The sequence below is a fragment of the Cheilinus undulatus genome, linkage group 2 (assembly GCF_018320785.1).
Source record: "Cheilinus undulatus linkage group 2, ASM1832078v1, whole genome shotgun sequence".
NCBI classification, from domain to species: domain Eukaryota; kingdom Metazoa; phylum Chordata; class Actinopteri; order Labriformes; family Labridae; genus Cheilinus; species Cheilinus undulatus.
Genome location: NC_054866.1, coordinates 46,506,513 through 46,532,588, shown reverse-complemented (window position 1 = coordinate 46,532,588; position 26,076 = coordinate 46,506,513). Strand labels below are relative to the sequence as shown.

The following is a 26,076-nucleotide window of genomic DNA, read 5'->3' as shown; positions in this document are numbered from 1 at the left end:
CCACTGTCCTGTCTCTACAATAAAGGGGGAAAAAAAAGCCCCAAAATAATTCTTAAAAAAAAACAACCTGAGTGAAGTCTTGGCTGAGATATACACTGCTTTCCACATTGTTATGCAAATAACATTTTTCTCTTATTTTCCTAAAAATTAATGCAAATGACAGTCTGAATATTTTTCAAGTCATCAGCGGTTAGAGCATAATGCAAATGTTTTTGAACAAACTTCATACTGATATCCATTATTTTTTAAATAAAATCCTCAAAATGCACTGCTCCACATTATTATGCAGAACAGCGTTTTAAAAGATTTTATAGGTTGATGACTTGAAAAATATTTTCATTTACATTAATATTATGGAAAATAAGAGAAACATGTTATTTGCATAATAATGTGGAAAGCGGTGTAGTTGTGTTTGTGAGCCATAAAACCATGCAACAACCTTAGTGATAATCTCATTACCTACGGTGGGTCGGCTCTGATGTAGCAGGAAACAGTTAAGTAACCACACCATACACTTGAGGATTTCTCAGACAAATAATTACTTGTGACAAACATCTACTCAGGGGCAAATCTTCCCCAAAAGTCAGACTTTACCCTATCCCTCCATTACAACAAGAATCAGGAAACCCTATACCTATAGATGTAAACGCACAAAGCAAATGGGTAGGACTCAGCGATATGGAAAAGGGTATATTAGGATTAAGCCTAGTTGTCTTGTTGTCAGCCTTCAGGTATCACAGTGAAAGAGGGATGGGATGACCTATATTAGTGCAAAGAGTGCAATTATTAATTAATTAATTAATAATTAAAGAGTACGTACTAGATATGCAGAGCTGTAATGTTTGTCTGTGTTTTACTATTCATCATACAATCAGTTAGCTGCTTGCTTATTTTTTGCAAGGTAAATCAGAAAAAGATTTAGTGGTTACTAGCTGAAAAGGACATACTGTATCACTTATTAGTGCAGCAGTCGGACAACCAAAAAAGCTTCCCTGTATTGTTTATCCACGATGAGGACAGTAGTCCAGTTAAATAGCCTAATCATTCTTAGCCTGAACTGTGCATGTAGACTTAATGATTGCTTTAAAGTCATTGTCAGAGCAGAAAATCAGCACCTGCAGCACTCACACATCCATTCAGTTTGTGTGGCTCCTCATTTGTTCTCCTATTAGTCAGAGCTCTTGATTCAAAGCCCACCCTCTGAAGTGGAGCCTTTAGCCTGCAGGAATTTCTTGATTAGGAGTAAAGCAGCAGAGAACAATAGTCCTGACCTGCAACTTTAATGTGGTTTCAAAATTGCTGCAATGAAAGTTTTTCCCTGGCTTGTGTTTCCTCTTAAAATGTGTTTACCACAGAGAGTTTGCAGAGGCAGCAGGTTTCTCTCTGTGACTTTTTGATGAGATCTGCTTTCAGTGCACCTTAATAAGCCTGGTCACGTTTAAAGCAGCAGTGAAGCAGATTTCACACCATTTTTGGCAGTTATCACTTAATAACCATCCCCCTACACCATTACTGTATGCACCACCTCCTGTCTTTTCTTCCACAAGACTTCATATCCAAGGCTGTTAGCTGCTGTGCATACTGAGAAATATAATGCAAGGGAAAAAGACTAAAAAGGATATTTTGCAGAGACAGGAAGCATTTTCTATCCTTGGCTTGTGGGTCATGAAATATCCAACTTTATTTTATAAACTAATGTATTCATTGCCATCTTAATGTTCCAGGCCAAACATTCAGGAGAATCCTTCATGTCAGGCCCAGATAAGATGATCCACAACCAGAATGTGAACATCCCACCAGCCACGCACCTCATTGGGGATCTGGAGCCCCACAGCCTGTATGCAGTGAGGGTGGCCTGTCACAGCAGCCAGGGCCCGTCTGACTGGTCACCCTGGGTGGAGCTTTGCACCAAAGAAGGAGGTGAGTCTTTCAAGTGAGAAGGTGTTTGTTTTCACCCTGGATGTCTTTTGTGTATGTGTGTGCATGGGATCACCTCCTCTTAAGTGAGTCCAGGTCAAGGCTGAGTTGATGAGATACTGAATGAGGTCTAAGTCCAAGTCTATCCTCCCACTGCTGCTGTGGACTATAACCAGTAAAAGACAGATGAAGAAAAGAAGCTAGCAGGCATGATTAAAACTTTAAGTTAGTTGATTTTTGCTCAGTGTAAGGGATAATTTGCAGAAAAGTAACTTGGTTTTACCATGAGAATTTAGTCCTATCAAAGTTTTAAGTCCTGGTGAGGGAGTAGCAATTACAGTTTTACTGTTCCATTTAAAGCTGTATTTGTGTTTGAGAGTTTTTTCTTGCTAAGCCTGATTTTTATAATGACTTTAAGTTGTGATTGTTCTTTTTTCATCTATTAATATGCTTTAAGTAGCTAAATTAGTTAGTGCCTTGTATTTTTCCTACTGGCAGGTAGTTTTACCGATTGAACAATGCAGGCCGACTAAACAAGATAAGGTTTAGGTTTTTCTGGACTTTGCAGGGTGGACTTTGCTGTGTAGAGAGTGGTGCACAGCAACATAGTAAATTTACTTGAGTACTATGTTTAAGATCAAAATCATAATCTTTTATGGCTGAGTATGTTTACATCAAGAAATTTGACTTGATAAAGAACACAAAAAGTAGGTACCCAAGATGCAATAGAGGAGCTGAACAGATGTTTTAGCATGCTAATGAATAGGTTACAGTGCAAAATCCCTAAGACAGGTGCGGGCTAAAAAATTTGATTTAACCTTGCATTACTTGTGGTTTTTGTGTGATGAAAAATTATTTGTATAATTTGTAGTATGTACACACATGGACTCTTGACGTCACTCACGCATTGTGAAAATGTTTTGAAATTTTCTTTTTGTTGTTTAAATACTTTTTTAAAAAGTGTTTTAAAGTTTTCAAAGAAAGTACTCTGGTACTTTAACTCAAATTATGCTTTGATTTAACAACTTTAATTAAGATTTGACCAAGAGTCTCAATACTCTGACTCAAGTAATGAAGGTTTCTGTTTTGTCCATTACTGGTTGACTGTTGGAGTTAAACTGCTGCTATATTCTAATAACCCCTTGTGTCTGATTGTTTCCTGACTTGCCTCAAGCTGCCGTAGACTCCGAAAAGCCACCTTTTGTAACCTCAGGGTCACAGCAGTCAATTTATGCTGACTGTTTGACAGCTTAATGAAGAGGGCAGTTTGCCTTCAGAGATACTCTTAATTATCAGGAACACTTGATGGTTCTTTAGAAGACTCATTGCTGTAGCTTTTTTTGTCTTTTACGATGAGTCCAGATGTTTTGGTAACATTTGTTATGGGAAAATGAAGTCAGTGAATCAAATTACGGTGCACTGTTAGTCATAATATTCCTTCATCAGCCCCCTTACTTAGTCTGTGTTTATGAAGAGTAGCAGACACAAGTCACTGTACCTTCACCAGCCCAGTTTCAAATGTAAACTCAGAGGCCAGCTCACTGGTAGTAAAGGGACAGAGTAGGAGGAGACAGAGACAGGTTGAGGGAGAGGGAGGAAGGCTGGACGTTAAAGTCTCCTGAAAGGCTTCAGTTAGGATTGTAGCGCTCTGTCCAAGCTGTAATTCTGGGCTGCTGGATGTTTAAGTTTGAACTGAGGTGGGATTTTCCATGCCAGCTCATGCTCTCTCTCTCTCTCTCTCACTCTCTTTCCTTGGATGAATAGGAATGGAAAAAGTGCAGAGGATAGATATGCCACTGGAGGGATGATGGGGGCTTTCCATAGTTATTACTGCGTAGCATTTCAACACTGCATTTCTCATAAACACATAAAGAGAGAAGTGGTACTCTTTAAAATGCCTTGTCTTGTCTAAAAGTGGTTTTGGGATCCTTTTAGGATTTTCAGGTTTCAGTTCTGTGTTGTAAAAAGTTATGGTTTTGTTTCAGTGGAAAAAATTCTGTGATTTGTTTCCCTTTGGAGTCGGCTTCTTCATTCCTGCACCAGCTGCTCTTTCTGCACTTGTTCCATTGAGTCAGAGGATGAAAGGAAAGCAAGATAAGATGTAGCTGGTGGTCAAAGATAGTTCAGGAGGTATTTGAGGTCAGAAAGAGGGTGAGAATGAAGAGTGAAGGTAGACTGCTCACATCTTGGACATAGTTTCCTTTCCTTTCTTTTGAAAATGGTGGCAAAAGAAAACTTCCATAAGACTTTCATTTCAAGTCTCTTCCTGCTGCATATGTTTGTCATACATTTTGCCACTGTCTCTTAGATCTGTCATCCTGGCATAGATGTCCCTGTTTGCCATTCCTTTTCCCCCTTTACTCTCTCTCTTTTCACTTCATATAGACTTTCCTCCCCAGTTTAATTTGGTCTTACATCCTAAATTCTTCCTTAAGGCATGGTCAAACTTGCATAATGTTCAAACAAACAAAATCCTTTCCTACCGCAGATGCTTTGACCGATGGAATTATTTCCTGCATCAAACAAGCTGATCACGTCCTTTTTTTCAGTCCAGTCTTTCAACTTCTCTCCTTCATCTTTCACCCCCCCCCCCCCCCCTTTTGACCCCCGATGGCCTGTGATTTCTCTATCCAGAGCGCATAGCAAGGCACTGTGGGAAAGACAAAAAGAGGGGTTAATGGTGGGACCACGCAAGGAATGGATTGAAGAGCAAGGAAACAAGGGAAGGGGGCGCTTTGAGAAAACACAGATTTTGCTATTTTCCCAAAGCCCAGTATTTTCCCGGGGGGAAGAGGGGACCGAAGAGAGGGTGGGGGTTTTGTGGTGGGAGAGGAAGCAAATGTGACCCATTTCACCCTGCTAATCCTAAAGCTACATTATGATTCTGCTGTATGTGTTTTTTAAACCTTGACTCCAGAGCTGCATCACTTTTTACAGTGAAGCAAAGTGATTCCTGATTTCCCTTACTGTTAACTCACTATGCTTTAATGAATCGTGAGTTAAGGAACATACTCCCAGTGGAAGTGAGTCATGGCAAAGTGGCTCAACATACGTGTCACATTAAATCTGCCTTAATACTACTTCCAGTAAAGTTGCAACCACAAGCATTAAAACTCCATTTAGTCAACAATCTGTTCTGCTGTAAACTCAACTCTGGGTGTAGAAAATGTCCCTAAAACACACCAAAAATGTACTCAGACTGATCTGCGAATCATCTGTCCTGTGTAGTGCTGAGTTAGTTTTCATAAATGGACTCTAAATCTGAGCGTTATGAGTCAACTTTTGGCTTAAGGATGACCCTTTTCCATCCACATGTTGACCCACACAGAGACTAGCTGTACTCAGAGGAAGACTCACATCAGAAAGGAGCTTAAAGCTGTCAAACATGGTCATACGACACTGTTTTTTCTATAGCAGCATGCAGCAGGATATGAAACAGTAGTTTGCTGTGTTTCCAGATTTTAGCCTCTGCTGTTGTGAACTAATTGCGGCTTAAACATGTTTGTTTCTCAGCTTCTTGCCAAGCTTTGGCTGCTTTCATGAGAACAGCATGAGGATTTTTTTTCACTGTAGTTTTTATAAAAAGAGACCAAAAACCTCCTTTTCTGATGTTCCCTTTTCAGCTTCTGAAATGTTGCAACAAGAGTGTTTTTTTCCAGTAAACCTGTTTTCCCCTGCTCCACCTCCACAAATCTGTACAGCAACAAATAACATCTCTGTTCTCTCAAACTCGTTGCACCATGACAGAAAAAAGAGAAACATTACCACAGAGAGGGCAGGGAGGGAGAAGAAAAGTTGGAAAGAAAAAGATGGAATCATGTTGGATGGGAGACAGGAGTGAGAAAGATGAGGAGTGAAGGAGAAAGGGAGTGGGTAGGAAACAAAGAGGTGGAGAAGGAGGCAGAGAGAGACCAACAGATGACTGATCATAGGTGGAGACGAACTCCTGGAACGAACTTGACTCCGAGGTTGTTTTTGCTGCCGCTGGCAGGCAGAGCAAGGGCCGCATGTGGAAACAATCACCCGCCAAATGCTTCCTGATAACATCATCTGTAGGCTGGGCCATGTTTCCCAAACTCACACTGACTGGGACGTGTGTGTCAGTGTGGGCGTGTGTGGGTGTCCACCTAGCTTGTGTGACTCTGTAGGTCTGCTGGGAGACGAAGAAGCAAAGACAAAGAAAACCTTAACTCCTACAGTAACAAAAGAAACAAGCACTTTCATCTCTTTGCTAAGAGTTCCTGGATTTCAGCACCAAACACCACCAATCACACACAAACATAAATACACAAATTCCTCGTACTATTTCTAGCGTGTTACTCAGCCAGGCTTTCTCTCCTCTGGTTATTTTCTCCTGCCAGCAGTCTTTTTGTCACTCACTGCTCCAGAGATCCAGAAAAGAAAAGGCAGACGAAAGAATAAAGCAGAAATGAGGATTGACAGAAGAGTAGAGACAGCATGAAGGAGGGAGACACAGGCCTCAGCATGTGTCCATCTGAGTCCATTCAACCATGCAGATACTCAGAGGGCACTCTGGCTTCTGAACTCAGCTAATCATCTCTGGCTGTGGAGCCCTTAGCTAGCCTTTTTATCCTAATTAAGCTGAATTCTCAACATTCCCTGACATCTTCTCCATCCAGCTGTTGTACTTCTCCACACCCTTGAGGCTTAGGGCTGTCAAAATAGCACACGCCTGGGTAACCCTCAGCCCACTGGCCTCTGACCACCAGGCCCACAGTTTCAGCTCTGTAGACTCCTTTTCATACCCCAAATCTTTGGACACATACTCAGCCACACCTTCAGCAGCAACATCTTTATCTCGTCCTCTAAAAAATCTAAAAATAGTACTCTTGAGAAGTAGGAAAACTTTGACTTTCGGGGATACGACATTGGAATTCACATTTGAGTATAAATATTTGAGATTTCCTCTTGATAAATGTATGACTAATGAAAATGGAATAAAACTCTGGCTGCTTCAGCCAACAGAGCTTAGGAGTCTCTAGTTAACAAGTTAAAAATGCATAGAGATTGGCTATTCCACTTACTCACAACTTTAAGATGTATGTTAGTCATATTTTGACTGATCTTGCTGCAGTATGGGGATTAAGACAAAAGCACCATTTCAGATACTGTGGAAAAATACAACTTCATGTTTTTTTCTCCAGGCATTCTACATTTAGTCTTTTTCGTCTGCTCGGGGTGATGCAGGTTGGATTCTTGGATCAGTAAGGAGGAATTGTTTCATTAATATTTCAGATGACAGGATCTGACAGGAGGAAAGTTGTTCTTTAGAGTCAAGTGCAGAATACTCCATGGGCTGAAGAGCTTCATGCTGTCTATGAAGAAGCTGAACCACAATGCATCTATGGAAATAATTTTCCATCTTGTGTGAATGCTTGCTGGATTTGATGAAAATGGCATCTTATTAAAACCCAAATTAAAGACATACAATCATGTGCATAAGTTTTAGGCATGTAGGATCCTAAGATGCATCTCTTTGCACTAATGTGTCAAAACCTGGGGCTAGAGAGGCAGGGGGGCAGCAAGACTCAAGCTTGACACATGTCACTGTGTGTGTTCACTCAGCTGCTAATGTGAAACTCAACATGATTATTTTTTCACACCTGGTGATACGCTGGCATTTTTCAGGCCTTTGGAACATCCACAGCACAACCAGGGGCTCCCTAGGCCGTGCTCACTCGCTACATCCACCCCTTATATGCTGCAAATGTTTAGACCTGGCCTTTTTTTCAACAGATTATTTTTCCATGCTCCTGGTAGTATGCTAGGACTTCCAGAGTACTACTCGGGTTATGTCAATCCTCCTTCCCTCAGACAGACTTCCTCCCCAGTAAACGCTTTACTTCTGCTGCAATTTTAAGCCAAAACATGCCTAAAAGTTCTGCACAGTATTATATATTCAAACCAAGCATAATTACAGTATGTCACTTGATTTTAGTTCCAAGCAAACTTCACAGGAAGTCAGAGATCTTTGGTTGCTTGGATTAGAGCAGGCATCCTTCCTCTTGGAAGTTGGCAGATTTAAAAACATCAAGGAAGAACACAGACTGTGTGGACTTAGTGATTTAGGGGAGGTCGTGATTGAAGCCCATTGTCTTTTATCGTATCCCTTCCGTAACAAGTCAGGCTGATAAATAAAATTAAATGAAATTTCAAAATCCTGAAATGTTTTGTGTATAAGTTTACCACTTTGGTCCCTAAAGCCTACAAGAAATGTTACAATGGTTTGTCTTGTGAGCATTGTCAAGCTTCTGATTCTGGTTTCTGGTCTTTTGGTTTTAATACTGATGTCTTATAAGCTTCTTCATGCTAGGCATATTGTTTACACATGACACAATTATACAATTAAATTAAAATCAATCTAAATAAGTGTGAAAACAGAACTGACTTGAAGCTCTGGTGTGGTCTGTGTTTCAGTTCCAGAAAACCCACCTGTGAATGTGACCGCTGTGCTCAATGGGACAGAAGTGCTGATGATGTGGGAAGGACCTCCAGGAAAGCTGAATGGAGAACTGCAAGGCTACATGGTGGAGTACAGCACGCCTACAGCACCACAGGTAAATCTGAGACACAAAAACATGCTATAAGAGCACAATGCTAAGATCTAGATGGACAGAGTATTTGTCTGATTTTTACTATAAATGTCTCATTATGCTTATTCAAGCCAAATTCACCAGAAAAGTCTGGATAAACATCTTATTTCAAGAGTGAAAAAAACTCCTAAAAAGCATGTAATAGGTAACAAGAACTACTGCCTAGTGGTTTTGCCACCATATGGTATACAAATGCTGATAGTGGGTCAAGGAGGGCTGTGGTGGTTTTTGAGTGATTGGTAGAAATTTTAGTATATCAATCTAGAAGCCAATCCCATGTAGCACAATTATAATCTGTGAGGGAAATGCAGCATAGTCGGAGACGTGGCTCACTCTTCACTGCACACTGCATAGCTGTATTTATGTGCGTCTTGGAGAGGGGGAGAAAAAGCAAGTTGGTGCACAAATAATCCAAATGTTTCTCATCTAATGAGGCATTTCCAACCAGTTTGCCTCAGATCAGTCAGGCAAAGTTTGAGGGGAGCAGCAAATGAAGTTCAACAGAGCATTTACTGTTTCTTTCATTCTTTTTTATTTTAGATGTTCCACATAAACAATTGAGTCATGAAATTGATTAATTCCTGGGCATAGATTGAACATGAGGCCTGCAGACCTTGACCTTTTACCCCCAAAATCTTATTTCTTAATACCCAAGTCTGGCCAGAGTGGATATGTGCAAAGTTTGAAGAATGCAAGGCAAGTTTATTTATATAGCACCTTTCAGACACAAGGCAATTCAAAGTGCTTTACAGGGGCATAAAAGCAAAATGTTACAAACAAGGTCACATGGTCAGTGGACACAGAACTTTGACAAAGTAGACATGTGTGTCCAACAAAGTTTATAAACCCTTACATACTCTCACATATATGCAAGTATGCAGATGTATAAATACATGAACCCAAAAGCATACAAATAAACATGTGCAGATGTAAACATATATTTACACATTGATATTTACATATTTAAAATCATACAATTTATTTAGAAAAAGGTTAAAAGCGTGAGTTAAGTTAATAAAGCAAAATACATTTATAGTTATTGATTATGACAAAAAAATAAGAAATTATTAATTAAAGTAATAAATCACTTTTCCTTCCTAAAAATCAGGAAGTAGAATAAAGCAGGGCTGGCAGGTTGTTTTAAGTAATAGACTTGGTTGTTCAGTCAAACACCACTGTAAATGGAAACATTTTGAGCCCTGATTTGAATCATCTAACTGTCTTGGCACACCTCAGGCACTCAGGGAATAAAATCCCTCAGTGTGCTCATGTGACATTGCATTCAAGAGAAAGACCCAATTTTACAAACTTGTTTTTGGACTTGATTGCCATTGTTGTGAGGTGACAGGTGATAGAGTAGGATATTGAAGAGAGAGTCTGGGGAATGACACAGGCCTTACTTAACCCCAGCTGCCTGGTTAGACCAGTACAGCTTCCATACATGGATCTTGACTGAAATGCTTGGCCATCAGTGCCCTGGCAAGTGATTTTGCCTGTGGAATGTGATAATGTTAAGCTGGACTCGTAAATGTGACTTGAAATGAGTGTAATAAGATAATTTTGACTGAAAACTAGACAAATACATTTACTAATGTAATAAGGTTTTTATTGAGAAAAAGAATGATGATCCTCTTCTTGATACTGACCCTCTGTGTGTCTTTGTTGACAGTTTGTCGTGGACACTGGATTGGACACCGAGCTGTCAATCAATCTGTCCGTCCCCTTGTCCAATGTGTCCTTTCGAGTGTGTGCATACACGGGAGCCGGGCAAGGACCCTGGACCCCCATACAGACCCTGAACCTCATCACCCCTGGTGAGTGACTTCACTAAGTGATGTGCTTTAGATCGTTGCTTCAATTGTTGTTGATTATCTTGTCAGAAGCTGCATCACTGTTAAACATATCTCTGATTTTAGCCTTTGACTTTAGTGGCATTTCCTAGTGAAAGCAATTGATTCTTAAACTAAAAGTCTGATGTTGTTTTATGTGATTTCTGCAGCTTTTTTGGGTTTAACCAAACAGAAGTATGTTTTTTTTCTCCTAAAAGTCAGTGCATTGACATGAGCTCTTCTCTTTTTGGTTCCCACAGAAAGGGAGGAATTTCGAGGTGAGTGTAATGACTGGCTTTGCTTGTTCAGACCTACTAACTTGCTCTTCTTTAACCTCCCAGAGTGGCACGAAATGACACAGGAACAGTAGTAGTGATCTCATGGTGTTTTTACACCCTAAGACTTTTTTATTCTCGGTCACTGGGTTCCTGAGAGTTCCTTCCTGTGTATCTCAGCAGAAAAGGAAGGAAGCGAAAAGGAGAAGAGAAGATCTCAGAGAGACGGGAAAGAGGAAGAGAAAGGGGTGCTGGGTGAATGGGGAGACGCATCATAAATATTTATAACAGGCAGGAACAGTGTAGCATCTCTGTTTGCTTAGTCTAATAGAGCCAGACAGACAATTCAAACAACAAGAATGGCAGATAAAAAGAGGCAGGGAAAGTTGGGGGAGGATGAGAGTGAACGGGAGGAAAAGTGGAAAAACAGTGGGTGGAGGTTGTTAGTGAATAGCATAGTTAGTGGGGGGAGCTGGGAGTTAACATAAGTGTGAGAGTTTGGAAAACAAGAGCTGAAGACAAAGGGAATGTTTTAAGATTGAGGGGAAAAGGAGCATATTTTTAGAAGAAATGTTTTGATTTTGATCTCGACTATTTGGCTGAGTCCACTTAGTAGATCTGAAACATCATTTTTCCTCACAATAATCCTGTGTATGTAATCGATGACAAGGCATTATTTTCCCATAGAGGTTTTGCAACACAATTTGGCTGTATATGAATTCTTTTTTCCACTCTTTGTCAGATATTGAACAGAAATCTAAATCAGTTGCATGTTTGGTAAGGGAATAAGGAGAGTGCCTTTCTAAATTGTGGACTGTCTGCATAGAAGGAAAGTGCATTTTAAACTGTTCAAGGTCCATCAGTACATTTAGAAACATTTAGAAAAAATTAAGCTGTCGTGAAAGTTCAACTTAAGGAGCTTGGGAAAATAATGTGGTGAAAAAATAACAAGGTCCACACCTTTAGGCAGAGTCAAGTGTGGATAGGGTGAGTAAACATGGCCTAAGGTACTGTCCCAGCAGGTAGCAGGGTTGCCATGAGCCTCTGGTCGTGCTGAGGATGTCCCAAGTGTCCAAAAATATGGCTGGTGGTCTCTGGGTGTATTACCAGGGGTAAAAATGCCTGGAAAAAAGAGACTCTGGCCACCTTCATCCCTCTCTCAAGCCCCCGGTTGTGTGATGTTGGGCCCTGCGGTTAATCCTTAGTGCCCTAAATGCCTAAATCTTTTGCACGATACTGTACCTCTGTCGGTTTTCCCTGTTATTTAAGTACTTGGAGGAAGGCAGTAGTCCAGTTGAATTTCCTGATAAAGCTATAACAATAGCTTAACTTAAATGTGCATGAAAACATACTACAGACTGTGTGACTTAATGAAATAGGCTGAAGTGTTCAACTTAATTTATCTTTAACATTTGTAAACTTGTTTTGCCATTTTGTTTTTTTCTTTGTCTTTACCCTGAAAACATTGCCTCACTAATCTGTCATCTGTCTCCGTCCACACCCTCCCACAGGTTCCTCCTCCCCTCAGGCCTTTTCCTGGCATTGGTGGTATGTGGTAATGGCTGTCGCCGGCGCTGTATCCATAGCTGTGCTCATGGCTGTTTACGTGGCCAAGCTGCGGCGCAAGGAGACGCGCTTTGGGTACGTGTGGCTATTAACACTCCTCGTGGGTGGAAGGGAGGGACTCCATACATGTGCCAAACCAAAATTTCATTTTTTTAGTGTCTTGACCTAGTTGCCTCTCTTCATGCATTCTGATGCATTTGGAGGGAGTAGAAAACATCTGTTTTGAAAGAAGATCATTCTTGTGAATTATGGCGTAATGCCATGTTTTCAGCTGTGTTCATGCATGCACTGGAAACAACTCTGGTTACATTTTACTCTGTTTTGTAGGATTGTCACAACACTAGCATTTATACGTGGTTATGAGTAGACATCATTTGATTTTAATACCCACTTTTATGTCACTGTGGCAACACTGAAGTCCTTGGCACTTTATTTTGGGAACTTTCTTGTTTTCAAGCTCCTGTTGATTGTCTAAACTGTACAAATATTTTATTCTTGTACATTTCTGACAGAGTCATTCATCTGTCAAGCACCTGTCTTGTGAAATGTAGTTTCTTAAAGTTGCTCTCCTTTTTATATTGTCAACCATTAAAATCACTGCAATCAGATTGGTTTAAAACTTAGTTCTGAAAAAGTGTCAAAGTAATTTAAAAACTGACAACCATGCTGTTTTGTATGCTGCCTGTGTGCATCCACAGAGAGGCGTTTGAACCCATGATGGAAAGCGGAGAACTTGTAGTCAGATACCGAGCACGCCGCACCTACAGCAGAAGGACTACAGAGGCAACATGTGAGTACTTCTCTCCACCCCTGCATGTTGCTCAGAAAGATGACACTTCATATCTTGCCCTGACTGTCCCTGCTACAGGAAGAATCTCTCTGCAGGCCTGAACTTGCCTCTGTCCCCGGGATAGATAGAAATACAAAAAGTAGCACAATGGCATCTCTTCTCAAGCCCAGGGCTTGGATCACACACTTTCATGGAAGGAAATGTTTTTGCTGCCACGTTGACAGCTCTGTTCTTCACTTCTCAAGAGAGGAATGGTTTGTCTTGTTGATCAAAGGAAGGATCTTGGACTATTAAGGGTTAATTTATCCCTCAGAGCTGAGAAAAAACAGCCCGGTAGTGTCAAGGCAGCTGACATATTCTACAACAACACTGTGCCCTTTATTCTATATAACTCACCGTTTAATCTTTTTATGATAACGTGCAGTAAAGTCATTCATGAAGTCCCACCCTTCACAATCAGGCATGAACCAAGTTGGCTCTGACTCCTTCGTTTCAGGTATTTACTGATGGAGCAGAGGAAGGAGGTGAGACTGGGAAATCAAGATTAGAGCTTATTGGAGAGAGAGCAACGATTTTGGAAAGCGGATAAAATTACATTAGTGAGAGTGTGACTTTACAGCCTTCTCATATGTGTGAGATGTCAAACGAAAGCAGCCTGTAAAAACAAATGAGGAGTTGTTTAACTGCTCTCACTGGAGTCAAAAGGACCTTTTTACCTTTGGAACCAGGGTGGAATTTCAGATTACGTCCAGGTGCAACAAAAACCTCATAGTAAAGGCAAAGTAGTCAGTAGTTATTTTTTATGTATTTGTATCTATTATCAAAGTATGTGAGTTTCCTCTGTAATTCAGCCTTTTCTTTTTTTAAGTATAAGAACTAAGTACAACAGATCAAGATGAGCCAAAAACATATCACAGATAGACTCAAGAGGAGGAAAAGTACATCAAAATTACAAAAACAACAAGATTCGCTAAGATTAGAATGGCCACAAGCTCCTTGCATGGTCGCCTCCACAGCACATCTTAATCTGTTTAACATATTTAACACAGTTCATCCAAAGTTTAACAAAAATATCATCCTGCACACGCATCAAAAAATGATTACCACTGGGCATTCCCAGAAAGTCTGTCATTCTTAAGCTCCCTGAAACTGACACTGCCTCCAACATTTGGTATCCCCTCCTGCAAGATGTGCTCTCTGCTTCAGAGTGACACAAAACAAATACAGCATTTCTAATGAAATTTCCGCCATGTGAGAGTTTGTACATTTCCATACTAAATACCACATATTCGACCAGCTTTAATCTGATATTAAAAGTCTCCCGTTTCTGTTTACCATTTTCTGTTGTGTGTAAATGGTAGTCTGACTCAAACAGGACTTTAAAAATGCAGACTAACACAGTTAGAAATTGCAGATGCAGATCAGCGTACATTTGCATGTATACATCTCAGTTGGGCCCACACTGGACCAGAAGTTCTGTGCATACTCCACATTCTTTATGTGAGACTTTGACCTGGAAATCAAACAGTACATAGATGCTTAACTTAACAGAAATTGCATTTTCATTTGCCTTCAGAAATCAGTATAAGTCAGGGAGATAACTGGAACTAGGTTGGGTAGTAACTATTTGAAAGGGGACACTCAGCGTAGCGCAACTGGGCATGTCAAGGAATCAATTGCCCCCCGCTGCTTGTATACTGGTTTAAAGATAGTAGTCCAGTTAAATATCCAAATCGAGCTATAACTAAAGCTTGACTTCACTGTGCATATAAATGTACTGAGTGGTTTGCAGTAGGTTGTGTGCTATCACCAACCAGCAGACTTCTCATGATTACACAGATATATACCTGTAAACACAGCACACAGACTCCTGTTTCACACAGCTGGGTCATATTCAAGCCCTGACATTGTCCCTGGTGTATGCACAATTTTTGTGTAGACCTTAAACTCAAGTCTCAGCTTGCCTCTGCCACAAAGAGGATGAATGAGGGGGGAGGCAAACTGGAGAAAAACAAAAAAAAGAAACTTATTCACTTAGTAAAATGAGACAAGCTGAAAGAAGGAGATGTGGAGATAGTGTGTTCTCTAAGTGAATGGAGGAAAGCTCTCTGGGAATAAAGGAAGAGGTCAGATTGGAGGGATTTGGGTGGGATTTATGCTGCTGTTATTGACCAGTAATGTCAGCCAATACTCCGACACAGTAAAAATATGCAGTTATTGCATGCATCGACTCATAGCCGGTCATTGCACATGCCTGTGGAGTGAGCAAATTGTTGTTGGACGCGTGGCAGATTGATAGTGTAGCAGCAGCTGGAGGGGGTGTCAGAGCATGTCGTTGCCTTGTCATATTCTGGCCCAGATGTGAAAACAGAGCTAACGTCTGTAGCTCAGTCTGCTCGACACTCATACAGCTAAGTGGCAGCCAGCTGGCGTCAGAGTGATTGGGAAAAATTTAAACTAGATTAAATCCTCTGACATCAACTTCCCAACCCGGTCCCTGCAGGATTACCGGTCATCTGTCCAACACCTGAAACATGGTCTGTGACCAATGTGTGACTCATTATAGGATACTCTTTGCACATTGGATTCCATGTTGTTTTAGATTATGATTGTTAAGTTATCCCAAGTTTGAAAAAGCAGTGCATTGAAAAGAGTTGCTATATAGTTGGTCCTTATGTTAAAAAATCCTCTATTGTAATGTGAGTATTCCTTGTTACAATAAAAGGAAAGATACAATCCAATAAGATTTAATTAGCATTTCATTGCAGGAGATTTTAAGACTTGACAGCATGTTTTCAATTGTTCTTTTTTACTGTTGCTGAGCAAGCTGTATTTATTAACGCCTAGTGTTTGGTTTTATACACATTGTGGTTTCCCAATCATGTTGTTTTTCTCTCTTTTCTTTCTTTTTCATTAAAGTGCTTTTAGCCCTAAATTCTATTAAAAATCCTAATTTTTTCCTTTTAGTGAACAGCCTGGGCATCAGCGATGAGCTGAAGCAGAAGCTCCAAGACGTGATGGTGGACAGACATAAACTAACCCTGGGAAAGACATTAGGAGAAGGTATGACCTGTTATGTCTTTTGAATATGTGTCAGTCTTTTTCTGGGTGAGTCTAGTGTTAATATGCACAGTAAAAGAAGCAGGGAAGGTGAAAGAGAACAAGGTCCAAAAGCAGGATTTATCTGCCATAACATTGCTTGTTTTTCACTTACCTTTCTGAAAGACACTTGTATGTTTTGACCTTCTTTATAGTGTAACAGTTTACAATATGGTAACCCTCCCTTCTGTCCAAACAGGAACCTTCCACTGTTTAATAAGAGCGTGGCATCTAACTGAGTTTTTGATGTTTTTTAATCTCTGTCTTCAGGGGAGTTCGGCTCTGTGATGGAGGGCCTCCTCACTCAGGAGGAGTCTGTTCTCAAAGTTGCTGTGAAGACTATGAAGAGTGAGTAGACAGTCAAAGTACTCAGCAATCACCACAATGATTGCCTTCATCTTTGGAACACTGGCTATTTGACAGACAGCCCCCAGGTCAAAAATTAACAAGTGTTTTGGAGAAAAATTTCACTCCTTTATCAGAAAACAGACAAAGGCACAGCTTGTTGAAAATTTTGGCAGAAGAAAAAGTTGACCCCATTTAAACCGCAGCGAAAAACTAAAGATATTTGTAAGAAAACTCCATTGTGAAGGGAAAAAAGATGAACTCAAAGAGACTGAAAACAGTACCACCCTCCTATATAAGAAATCTGCCAGCTTCTAGTATTGGTAACAATGCCAAAACAAACTCAGTGATAAAAACTGCTAACATGTAATTATTAATAGTTCAATAAATTCAGGAGCCAAAACATCCTTTGAAATAAAAGTTTATTTATAATCTGACAGTATGCCATTAACTATACACGAACTACATGGTCTCACTTCTGTACCGTCTCCTCTTCAGTTGCCATCTGTACCCGCACAGAGATGGAAGATTTTCTGCGTGAGGCTGCCTGCATGAAAGAGTTCGACCATCCCAATGTCATGAGGCTTCTGGGTGAGTCAGGGTTGCACATTTGAGTTAAGCCTTGTTAAGTGAAACCTAAAGAACATGTATGTATTGTGTATGTATGAGACTAAGCAGTGGTGTTTTTACAGGTGTGTGTCTGCAGACTGTAGAGAGTGAAGGTTACCCCTCCCCCGTGGTCATCCTGCCTTACATGAAACACGGAGACCTGCACAGCTATCTGCTCTACTCTCGACTGGGAGACTGCCCTGTGGTTAGTCTGATTATAAACAGTAAAAGCACAGAGTCAGCAACACACGTGTGCCCTTGCAATTAGTCACGCATTTCCACACGCACTGTCCCACAAAGTCAAACTGTGTAATGGTCCCAGGGTTTAGAAGTTCACATAAAAGTCTGTCAGCAGAATGGTATCCAAAGGTCATCACAGACAGAGAGTATTAGTTACAACAGGTCCCCATCCACACCTTTTTGGCAGCATGCACGCTCTGATGTCATGGAAACACACAACATGTGTAACGTGCACTTCTTAATGGATGAGATGGGTTTTTGGACTCGAGATCTGCAATACGCAGTAAGTCCCTGAAGAATCTGGTTGAGAAACACAAGCCTAATCAAAACAAGATTGCTGCAGAATGTTGAAATATCCAAGAGTTCGGCAGGCGTTCAGAAACACAGCGGTGCAGAAACTGATTCTTCCCACAGGAAAAGGCTGTTATTATCAGAAGCAGGGAGCACTCAGTTCAGGCTGACAGACAGATGGACTCTAGTGCCCTCTACTGCTCAGAAAATATATGTCAACTGTGCTGGATGCGTGACAAATTCTTATTCCCTCTGTTGTCCTGCAGTACCTCCCGTCTCAAATGCTGGTAAAGTTTATGACCGACATTGCCCGAGGGATGGAGTACCTCAGTAGCAAGAACTTCATCCACAGAGACCTCGCTGCTCGCAACTGCATGTAAGCACAAACTCTATTTCCTCTTTACTCTCTCATTTCCTTTTATCACTTGTTCTTTTGGTTTCTGTTTTTACACTGCATGCAATTTTTGAAATGCTCTTAAGGAGCCAAAAGTGGAACCTAAGACTGCTGTACTTTGCAAAAATGCACAAAAAGGCCATTTTAGAACATAAAAATCAAGCCATTCTAACTCTGGAAACCATTTTTTAAATATGCGTTGCATAAGGGCAGCACAAACATTCAGTTTTCTATAATAGCAATTGCAAAAAAAGGTTCCTTCATAAGGCTTAATTTATTCCAGTGACGTAATAGTTATGCAAACAAGCAATGTTTTCTTACTTAGCATGGGAACATTTTACATGCTATCCCAAAGCTATCTGTTACCCTCACAGTTTTTGTAAATTTAGTGGTAAAAAATATCTCATTGAGACTCAGTACTCAGTGCTAAAGATTCATCAAAGGCCCAATGTGCCACAGCCCCAGGATGGAAAGCATGTGGAGGGTAGCCAGGGTCAATCTCTCTTTTCACACCTGTTAATATGCCCACAGACCGCCATGGTTTTAGGGCCCTTGGGACAACAAGCGGGCTCATGGTAACCCTAACTACCCACCTTGACAGTACCCTAGGTCATGCTTACTCGCCACATCCACCCCTAACTCCACCCTTAAGTTCCTAAATAGATCTGTCTTTCATGATCAAATCACTCTTCCGTGCCCTTGATAATGTGCAAGGACATCCAGAGCAGGACTCGGGTTGTGTCAGTTCTTCTTCCTGCCCAATGGTACCCTGACACAGCTTACTCGCCACATCTAGGCCTTACTTTAATCTCAGTTTTTGGCACAAATATGCCCCAAAATTATGCACAGTATTATATAAGGATTCTGAAATATTGCTTCATCACACGTCATCATTCATCTCTATATTGCATCATATTTTACAAGCTTCTTTAATTCAGTAGAAGTTTTAATTTTCCAAGTCAATCCCAGCAGTTTAAGTACATGGCTTTGTAACACTGTGGATTCTTTACCTCAGGCTGAACGAGAACATGAATGTGTGCGTGGCTGACTTTGGACTCTCTAAGAAGGTCTACAACGGAGACTACTACAGGCAGGGCCGGATCTCAAAGATGCCAGTCAAATGGATCGCCATTGAGAGTTTGGCTGATCGAGTCTACACCACCAAGAGTGACGTGGTTAGTTCACCTACTTTTGCTGTTATATGTTTGGTTTGAAAGTGCCTTTATTAACAGCATCATGGAGAGTGTATCTGTGTAACAATGTGGGAAATTATATTGGCTATTTTTAGAATTATGCTTGAACCCAAAATCTCCCTTTGTGAATCAAAAGTCGTTATTGGACTTGGTTGTTCTAGTTAAAAGTAGGTGTTTAATACTTGGTTTGTAGAGCATTTTTCAAGACACAAAGTGCTTTGCGGGGATGATCATAAACATAAACAGAAAAACACCAAAATGCAGACAAACATTTATGGTGCAATCCATTTACCTCTGAAGTCAGATCTTGGAGTTTGGAACGACATCAAATCCTAGTTGACCTCCACCAAGGTTGTCCGTGGGGCATTACAGCATGCAAAATATTTGCAAAATACAACAACAGCCTTGAAATTCCTCTCTCAAAATCCATGGGATATTTAAACATGGCTCATTCTGTGTTTGTGTGTGATCACTATCGCACAGGAAGTGACTGCTCTTTTTTTAACAATCACCAGACTGTAGGACTCTAGATGCACCCTTAAGGGTTAGATAGGTACCCTTTGTACCCCAACAGAAAAATGGCTAAAAAAAAAAGGACAGTGGAGATCAGTTATTTTTCGGAATATTTCCAACTTTTGAAGAAATAAAATCAAACAAATGCCTACTGTGCTGAACCAGAAAGCTTGGAAAAGCACTTACAGTTGCCTGCATTCTATTTTTAAGTTCATAACTGGGAGTAGCTGAAGTATCCTGGAGTTTCCAATTTGGATGCCCAACTTTAGAGGGAATTTGGGATGACATAAAAAGTTGACATGATAAAATTTAAATTTGTATACTAGAGCCTTTATTATTTGATTTAATTATCTGCCAGCTGAAAAGGCAGTCTGTTAAAGTGAGGTGGGATTTAAAGTAGAAACAGAGTTCAATGAATGAATATGAAGAGGAGATTGTTCTGGAGATGGTTTGCATTCACAGTTAAAGCTCAATTTAACAGCAATCTTCACTCACACATGGCTAGCTGAGTCTGTGCAGCTATTCCGAGAAATCTTCTTTGGCAGTAAAGTGAATATCTAGTTCCAGACTATGTAAGGTTTTGTCAGTTAGAAGTAATCATAAATTAATCCTAAAAGAAACTGTCACTGGGTGCAGTGAAAACAAAACAACAGAGTGAATGAGATGCCCTGCATATGTGAAAGTGTTCATAAAGTATAAGTGTTAAACATTCCTAAAAGAATCTGTGCATAAAGTACGAAGTGCTGAATGTCTGCACAAACACAGCCGTGTTATTTCCTGGACGGACGTTTCGCAGAGCAGACTCACGTTTGAAGAATGTGTCACAGAAAGTGTTAAACCGGAAAGAATCCAAACATCCTTGACCCTTACCCTCTCTGCATCTGTACTTTTTCTTACACATTCTTCTTTCTGTCCATCTCCCTCAGTGGTCGTTTGGAGTCACCATGTGGGAGATCGCCACGCGGGGCCAGACTCCATACCCTGGAGTGGAAAACAGTGAGATTTATGATTATTTGAGACAAGGAAACCGTCTCAAACAGCCTCCAGACTGCCTGGACTGCATGTGAGTATTGGTCCTTTACTGAATATTCCTCACAAAACACACATTCAGCTGAAGAGGAAATATCGAGTAGAGATTGTCAATTGTGATTAGAAGCACCTGTTTTTTTTTCCCAGAGAGCAATTAAGTCACATTTTTCTGATTCAAAAGGCCCAAATCAAAAACGATACTGAAAAAATGAAAGAATGAAAGTACAAAATACTCCAAAAATAGAAGAAAATAAAGATAGAAAAATTCTGGTATTCTTATGTTTCTTTAACCTTATAATAAATGAAACCCTGGATTGTTAACAGTATCTTAAGCAAAGCATTTCACCTCCATAATTTTCTAAAAATGGTAAGAAAGTTTTTAGAGAAAGGGCTTTAAAATTAGCTCCGCCAAGGAGGTTATGTGATCGGGTGGGTTTGTTTGTTTGTTCGTTTGTTTGTTAGCAACATTACTCAAACAGTTGTGGACGGATTTTTATGAGTTTTTTGATGTCAGAAATGGCATAAGGAAGAACTGATTAGATTTTGGAAGTGATCCAGATCACCGTCTTGATCCAGGATCTTTTTAAAGGATTCTTTACTATGGGGAGACAGGGCTAATGGCAGAGGTCTGCACTTTTACCACTTTACACCAGGAGATGGTGGGCATGAGTAACTTCAATCCCAGCAGCATTTTGGGTGTGTTTCTATTCAAAGTTTTGGAGTTTATAGCATTTGAAATACGCACGCCCAGTTGTGGAGATGAGTCGGAGCATAACAGAGAGAAAGACACCGAATTGTGGCGAGGATAGTCACAATGCTGGGAGGAATAGAGGAATATTCACCCTCTGCCATGACTTCCAGTCGTCTGGTGAGATCATGGGTGCATCTGTTGGCACCCGCAGCGAAGCCAGTAGGGTTAGGGTTAGGGTTACCCCTAACCTCTAAGCCTATGCTTTGCCTCACTATGTTTCAACCCCACTGGGGAGGGAGTAATTGGCAAATGCCGTGGTGGGGGGCATATGGGGATGGATCCAGGGGTTGTTCTAAAAGGTTTTTCACTATTGGGAGATAGGGCTAATGGTGAGGGTCTGTGCTCTCCGAGTGCTTTTCTAGTTAGCTATTTACTATAGAGGGAATTCAGATATTTGGAAATTATGCACATATGGTATTTTCACACATGCTCAAACTCCTGAAAAGTCACAGAAACTTTCAGGGTGACCCACTGTGTGAATGCTGTAGGTAATATTTATCGAAATTGACCCTGAGCGAGTAGGAATGATAAAATCACAAATCTGTTGAGTAAGTACTGCAATCTTTTTGCACGTAATGACACTACTTTATTTACTTCTCTGCTTTTTTTCTCCACTTGATTAGCATGTTAATAATATGATACTTCAAATCAGCAGAGCCATTGTTATAATTGGGGAGGGACTTCTTGAGCAGAAATTGTCCCATGTTACTCCATTACCATGTCATCCTTTTAGCTGTCAGGACATTCTGTCCTATTTTTTAAGACCCCCAGAGACTTATATGGACTTATAGTGTTGTTGTTGTGTCTATCTGTTCATTCATGTTGTATTACATTGTTGCAGAAGTGAGAGAGAGCATGAAACAGAGGGGGCTTTACATACACACTCACAGTCAGACATGCACACAAACACAGAGCTGTGCAGCCTCACTGGCTCCAGCAATGCTCCTTATGCACCCCACAAGCACAAAGGGGGAACCACTTCATCCATCTATTGCAAAATTCTTAGCATAGGTGAAACATCACAGGAGTGTAACTGTCGTACCTTGGGACAGCAATATGAATACATCAGTAAAGAGTCTCTTCTTAATGTTTTGAGATTGTGCAATCCCTTCACAATATCTAGCTAATAAAATCTGAATAATTTATAATCAAACTCATGTCATTATTTACCAAAAGAAAAATTACATAAAGAATGCTAACATCATCTTCATCCTCTCCAGTTACTCCATCATGTTCTCCTGCTGGCTCCTGAGTCCAAAGGATCGTCCATCATTCGAGTCTCTGCGCTGCGAGCTGGAAAAGGCCCTTGAGGATCTCCCAGACCCCCAAGACCCAGACGAGATCTTATACGTCAACATGGACGAGTCCTCCATGGAGCTTGGAGCCGTCGGTGGTCGTGATCCAATAGGGGTTCCGCCTCCTCTCTGCCTTAAGGGCCTGGACTCTGTGACCACAGCTGAGGTCCACCACCCTAACCGTTACGTCCTTTGTCCTCAACACGAGACCAACCGAGCCTTATGCGACTCCCTGGAGAGCCTAGACATGCCAGTGTCGTCGTCCACAGCCACTCTGCCCCTACAGCCATCCTGCCACTCCACCCCGAACCCCACGCCGGCCCCCACTCCATCTATGGAGCTGCTGGAGGACAGAGACGGGTCCAGGAAAATGCCCTGGCAGTGATGACTTTCTAAAAGTGATTCATCACTGTCAAACTGTGCCATCTTTGGCGGAGAATGAGATCCAGCCTTTTGCTGCTGACTGTGAGACACCACACGTGCCCCTGCGTGCATAATTTGCACAGAAACTCCCCCACACTTAGCTGAATGCATTCCAAGGATTATGTTATTTCCTTTGTGGCCCTGTTCCTTTCTAAATGAGCACATGTACGAGAAAAAGAAATATGACATCAGTGTAGCAGGAGGGAATCTGCTACTAACAGAGGCAGAGCATGACCAGAATGCATGCTACATAAACTGCAGTACAATCAAAGAAATACACACCCTGTCACAATGGCAATAAAATACCAACTACCTAGAGATAGCAGTTCTCCTTCCTTATGTGATAAAGCTAAAAAATAAAGTCTTCGATAAACCAGCTCACACTGCCAGATTGAACGACAACCAAACACACTCAGGAGCATGAAATGTCCAAGGGATAGGACTCACACCAGAGGAGTCATCCACCTAAACCTGAGCTTGTCCTGCAGAGAGATGTGGAGGACTTGTGCAGGAGGAGCCTTGACTCTTCTTTGAAGACATTAGCTAGTGGAGAGAGGACTGGTGGTTTAAAGGTTAAAAGTTCGGTTTGTAAGGACAACATGAGCATTTTAAGTTGAAATTGCAAACTTCTTGTTGATATTGCACCATATTTGACACTTTGAGCTCTTTATTTTTGGTGCATAGATGATCTAATTTTCTCTCACAAGAACTGCAATTCACAAAACTTTAAATTAGGACATTTTTCTACAATATCAACAACTAAAATGTTTTCAAAACAACTTTTAACAGGACATATTCCAACAGATTCCTCAAATTTGCAAAGAAAAGAATCCAGTGCAAGCTTCGGTTGTTTTATTGAAGCTACTTTGGGTGAGGAACCTTCCATCTTTCGTTAAAACCTACATCAGAGGCTTGTTGAACCCCAAATCTTCTTCAGATCTTCTACTGTGAGTGCTTTAACCTATTTAGACCTGATGCAGCATTCCCATATATAGTCTTTTAGGACAAGATGATGTGCTTCTGCCGAAGACCTGATATGATTTGGATTGTCACACTGTTTGTAGACACATGATTGAAAAAAACTGCCACGTGGTTGGCTAAAGTGCAGAATTTAGCCCCTAAAAAGATTTTAGCCTCTTGGGCCTTGACTCTGGAGGTGTCAGATGAAGAAAATGTAAAGTTGAATAGTGAGTGATGCAGATAAAAGCTGAAAACCTCAGTAAGGGTACAACATGGAAGTGTTTTTTCTAGATTGTGTCCAAGAGACTTTCAGCTATCTTCCATTTACTTTTCCCAGAAACTTTGGAGTATTTTTTTCAGTCTCTTTTTGTTGCATTCTTTTTATCTGCGGTCTGAACAGTACTCTGTTTAATTAAGTTTATTTGATTTTAAAAAATCTGATATTTGTGTTGCAGTTGCCCATTAAGGAGTTGATGGTGGGTCCTCAGGCAAGACCACTGAAAACCACTGATTTAGACAACAAGAATAACAATTATATACAGTGAAAAGCCAAGAATGTAAGCTTTCAGATGTTTTTATTTCATGTGTCTATCTGCTACCAAGGCTGAGAAAAAAAAAGATTTTAGTAAACAATGAAATATGGTCCCTCAGATTTTTAGGGTAACCTTAGGTCTGAATGGATTAAGCACCATGAGCCGTCCCATCTTTCCTCTCTGATGAGTGAGACACCTTTCCAAGTCCTGATCCTCTTGGTTTGTACATCTTTGCCATAACTCAGGAAGCTGAGACTCAGCAGGGACAGAGGTACTGGTCACATAAAGAGGGTACAAAGACTCAGAGGTAGTTTTAAGTGTTGGTACAGTTGGAGAGTTCCTTCTGAGCTCCCTATTTTTTAGACTTAAGCACAGTGTTATTACAAGTGTAATTGTTTTATGCTGTTGTTTTATTTCTACGACTTTGCACTAATGTTTTATATGTTTGTTTTGTATATCATTTTTGCTTTTTTGTTTGTTTGTATTTACTTGCTGGACACTCCGTAGATGTGTCTCATGAATTCAGCCGACATGTAACAACCTTCGTATCCATAAAGACGGAGAACAAAGCCTGTGAAAACATGGCAGGGCAATGAAATCAGTAAATGAGCAGAGACTGGGAAACATGACTAACCTTGTAGTCTGGCTTCACTCTGACTCTTTTATTCTGGGATGTTTTTGTTTCTCGAGGTTTAGCTCTGTAAACAGAGGTCTGTCAGACGCAGGAAGTAGCAGCTGAAAAGCAAATAGAAGTGTGGTCATTCAAACGTCTGGCTTTGGGAAATCCAGCAGCTGCAGCTTTGCATCATGCATGCACTTATTTTTATACATAAATTTATCTGTCCATGATTTGTCATTGGATCTGACCATATTTCAACACATTTCTGGAGAACATTTGAAGCGCTGTGTTTTTCAGTCGTATCCATCAAAGGTACTTGTATAGAAACATATACAGTGATGTAGCGACATGTAGATTTCTTAAATACGTTTGGTACTGTACACTCAGAATAATAGTCAAACTTTGTGAACCACAGGAGCGGTGCTAAAACTGAGGCACTGATTTTCTTAAAATTTGTCACATTTTGAACATAATACAATAATCTTAGACCTAGCGCTGTGTTTGGACTTTGAAAAGCCATCATGCAACTTTATTCCAACCTGAAAAATCCTTCGCGACCCATTCAGCCCTACATCTCTGAATTTCATAACTTTAACCTTCAGTGCCTTCTGAGAGCCAGTATTTTTCATCCCAGATGATGTCTGATTGTGATTCTCCCGGTGTGTTGAATTGGGAGAAAACTGTAAATATCTATAGCTGCCTTTATATTGTCATGATTTGTAAACAAATTTTTATACAATATCTACAATATTTTGTATAAGAAATAAAAACTTTCATCATAATAGTATTCT

General features: G+C 40.6%; 1 protein-coding gene across 2 annotated transcripts in view; it reads left to right on the top strand.

Annotated features, from left to right (window-relative positions):
* LOC121518121 (tyrosine-protein kinase receptor UFO) overlaps positions 1-26,067 on the top strand; it is a 49,502-nt gene extending 23,435 nt beyond the window's left edge. For both annotated transcript variants that reach the window (XM_041800351.1, XM_041800341.1), the window contains exons 7-20: positions 1,725-1,920; positions 8,356-8,495; positions 10,201-10,345; positions 10,621-10,638; positions 12,147-12,276; positions 12,900-12,991; positions 15,959-16,054; positions 16,361-16,438; positions 16,934-17,026; positions 17,128-17,249; positions 17,842-17,951; positions 18,985-19,144; positions 20,602-20,738; positions 22,676-26,067. In XM_041800351.1, the coding sequence (XP_041656285.1) occupies positions 1,725-1,920; positions 8,356-8,495; positions 10,201-10,345; positions 10,621-10,638; positions 12,147-12,276; positions 12,900-12,991; positions 15,959-16,054; positions 16,361-16,438; positions 16,934-17,026; positions 17,128-17,249; positions 17,842-17,951; positions 18,985-19,144; positions 20,602-20,738; positions 22,676-23,135 (1,977 nt within the window). In that variant the 3' untranslated portion in view covers positions 23,136-26,067. The remainder of the gene's footprint in view (positions 1-1,724; positions 1,921-8,355; positions 8,496-10,200; positions 10,346-10,620; positions 10,639-12,146; positions 12,277-12,899; positions 12,992-15,958; positions 16,055-16,360; positions 16,439-16,933; positions 17,027-17,127; positions 17,250-17,841; positions 17,952-18,984; positions 19,145-20,601; positions 20,739-22,675) is intronic.
* The last annotated feature ends 9 nt before the right edge of the window (positions 26,068-26,076 follow it).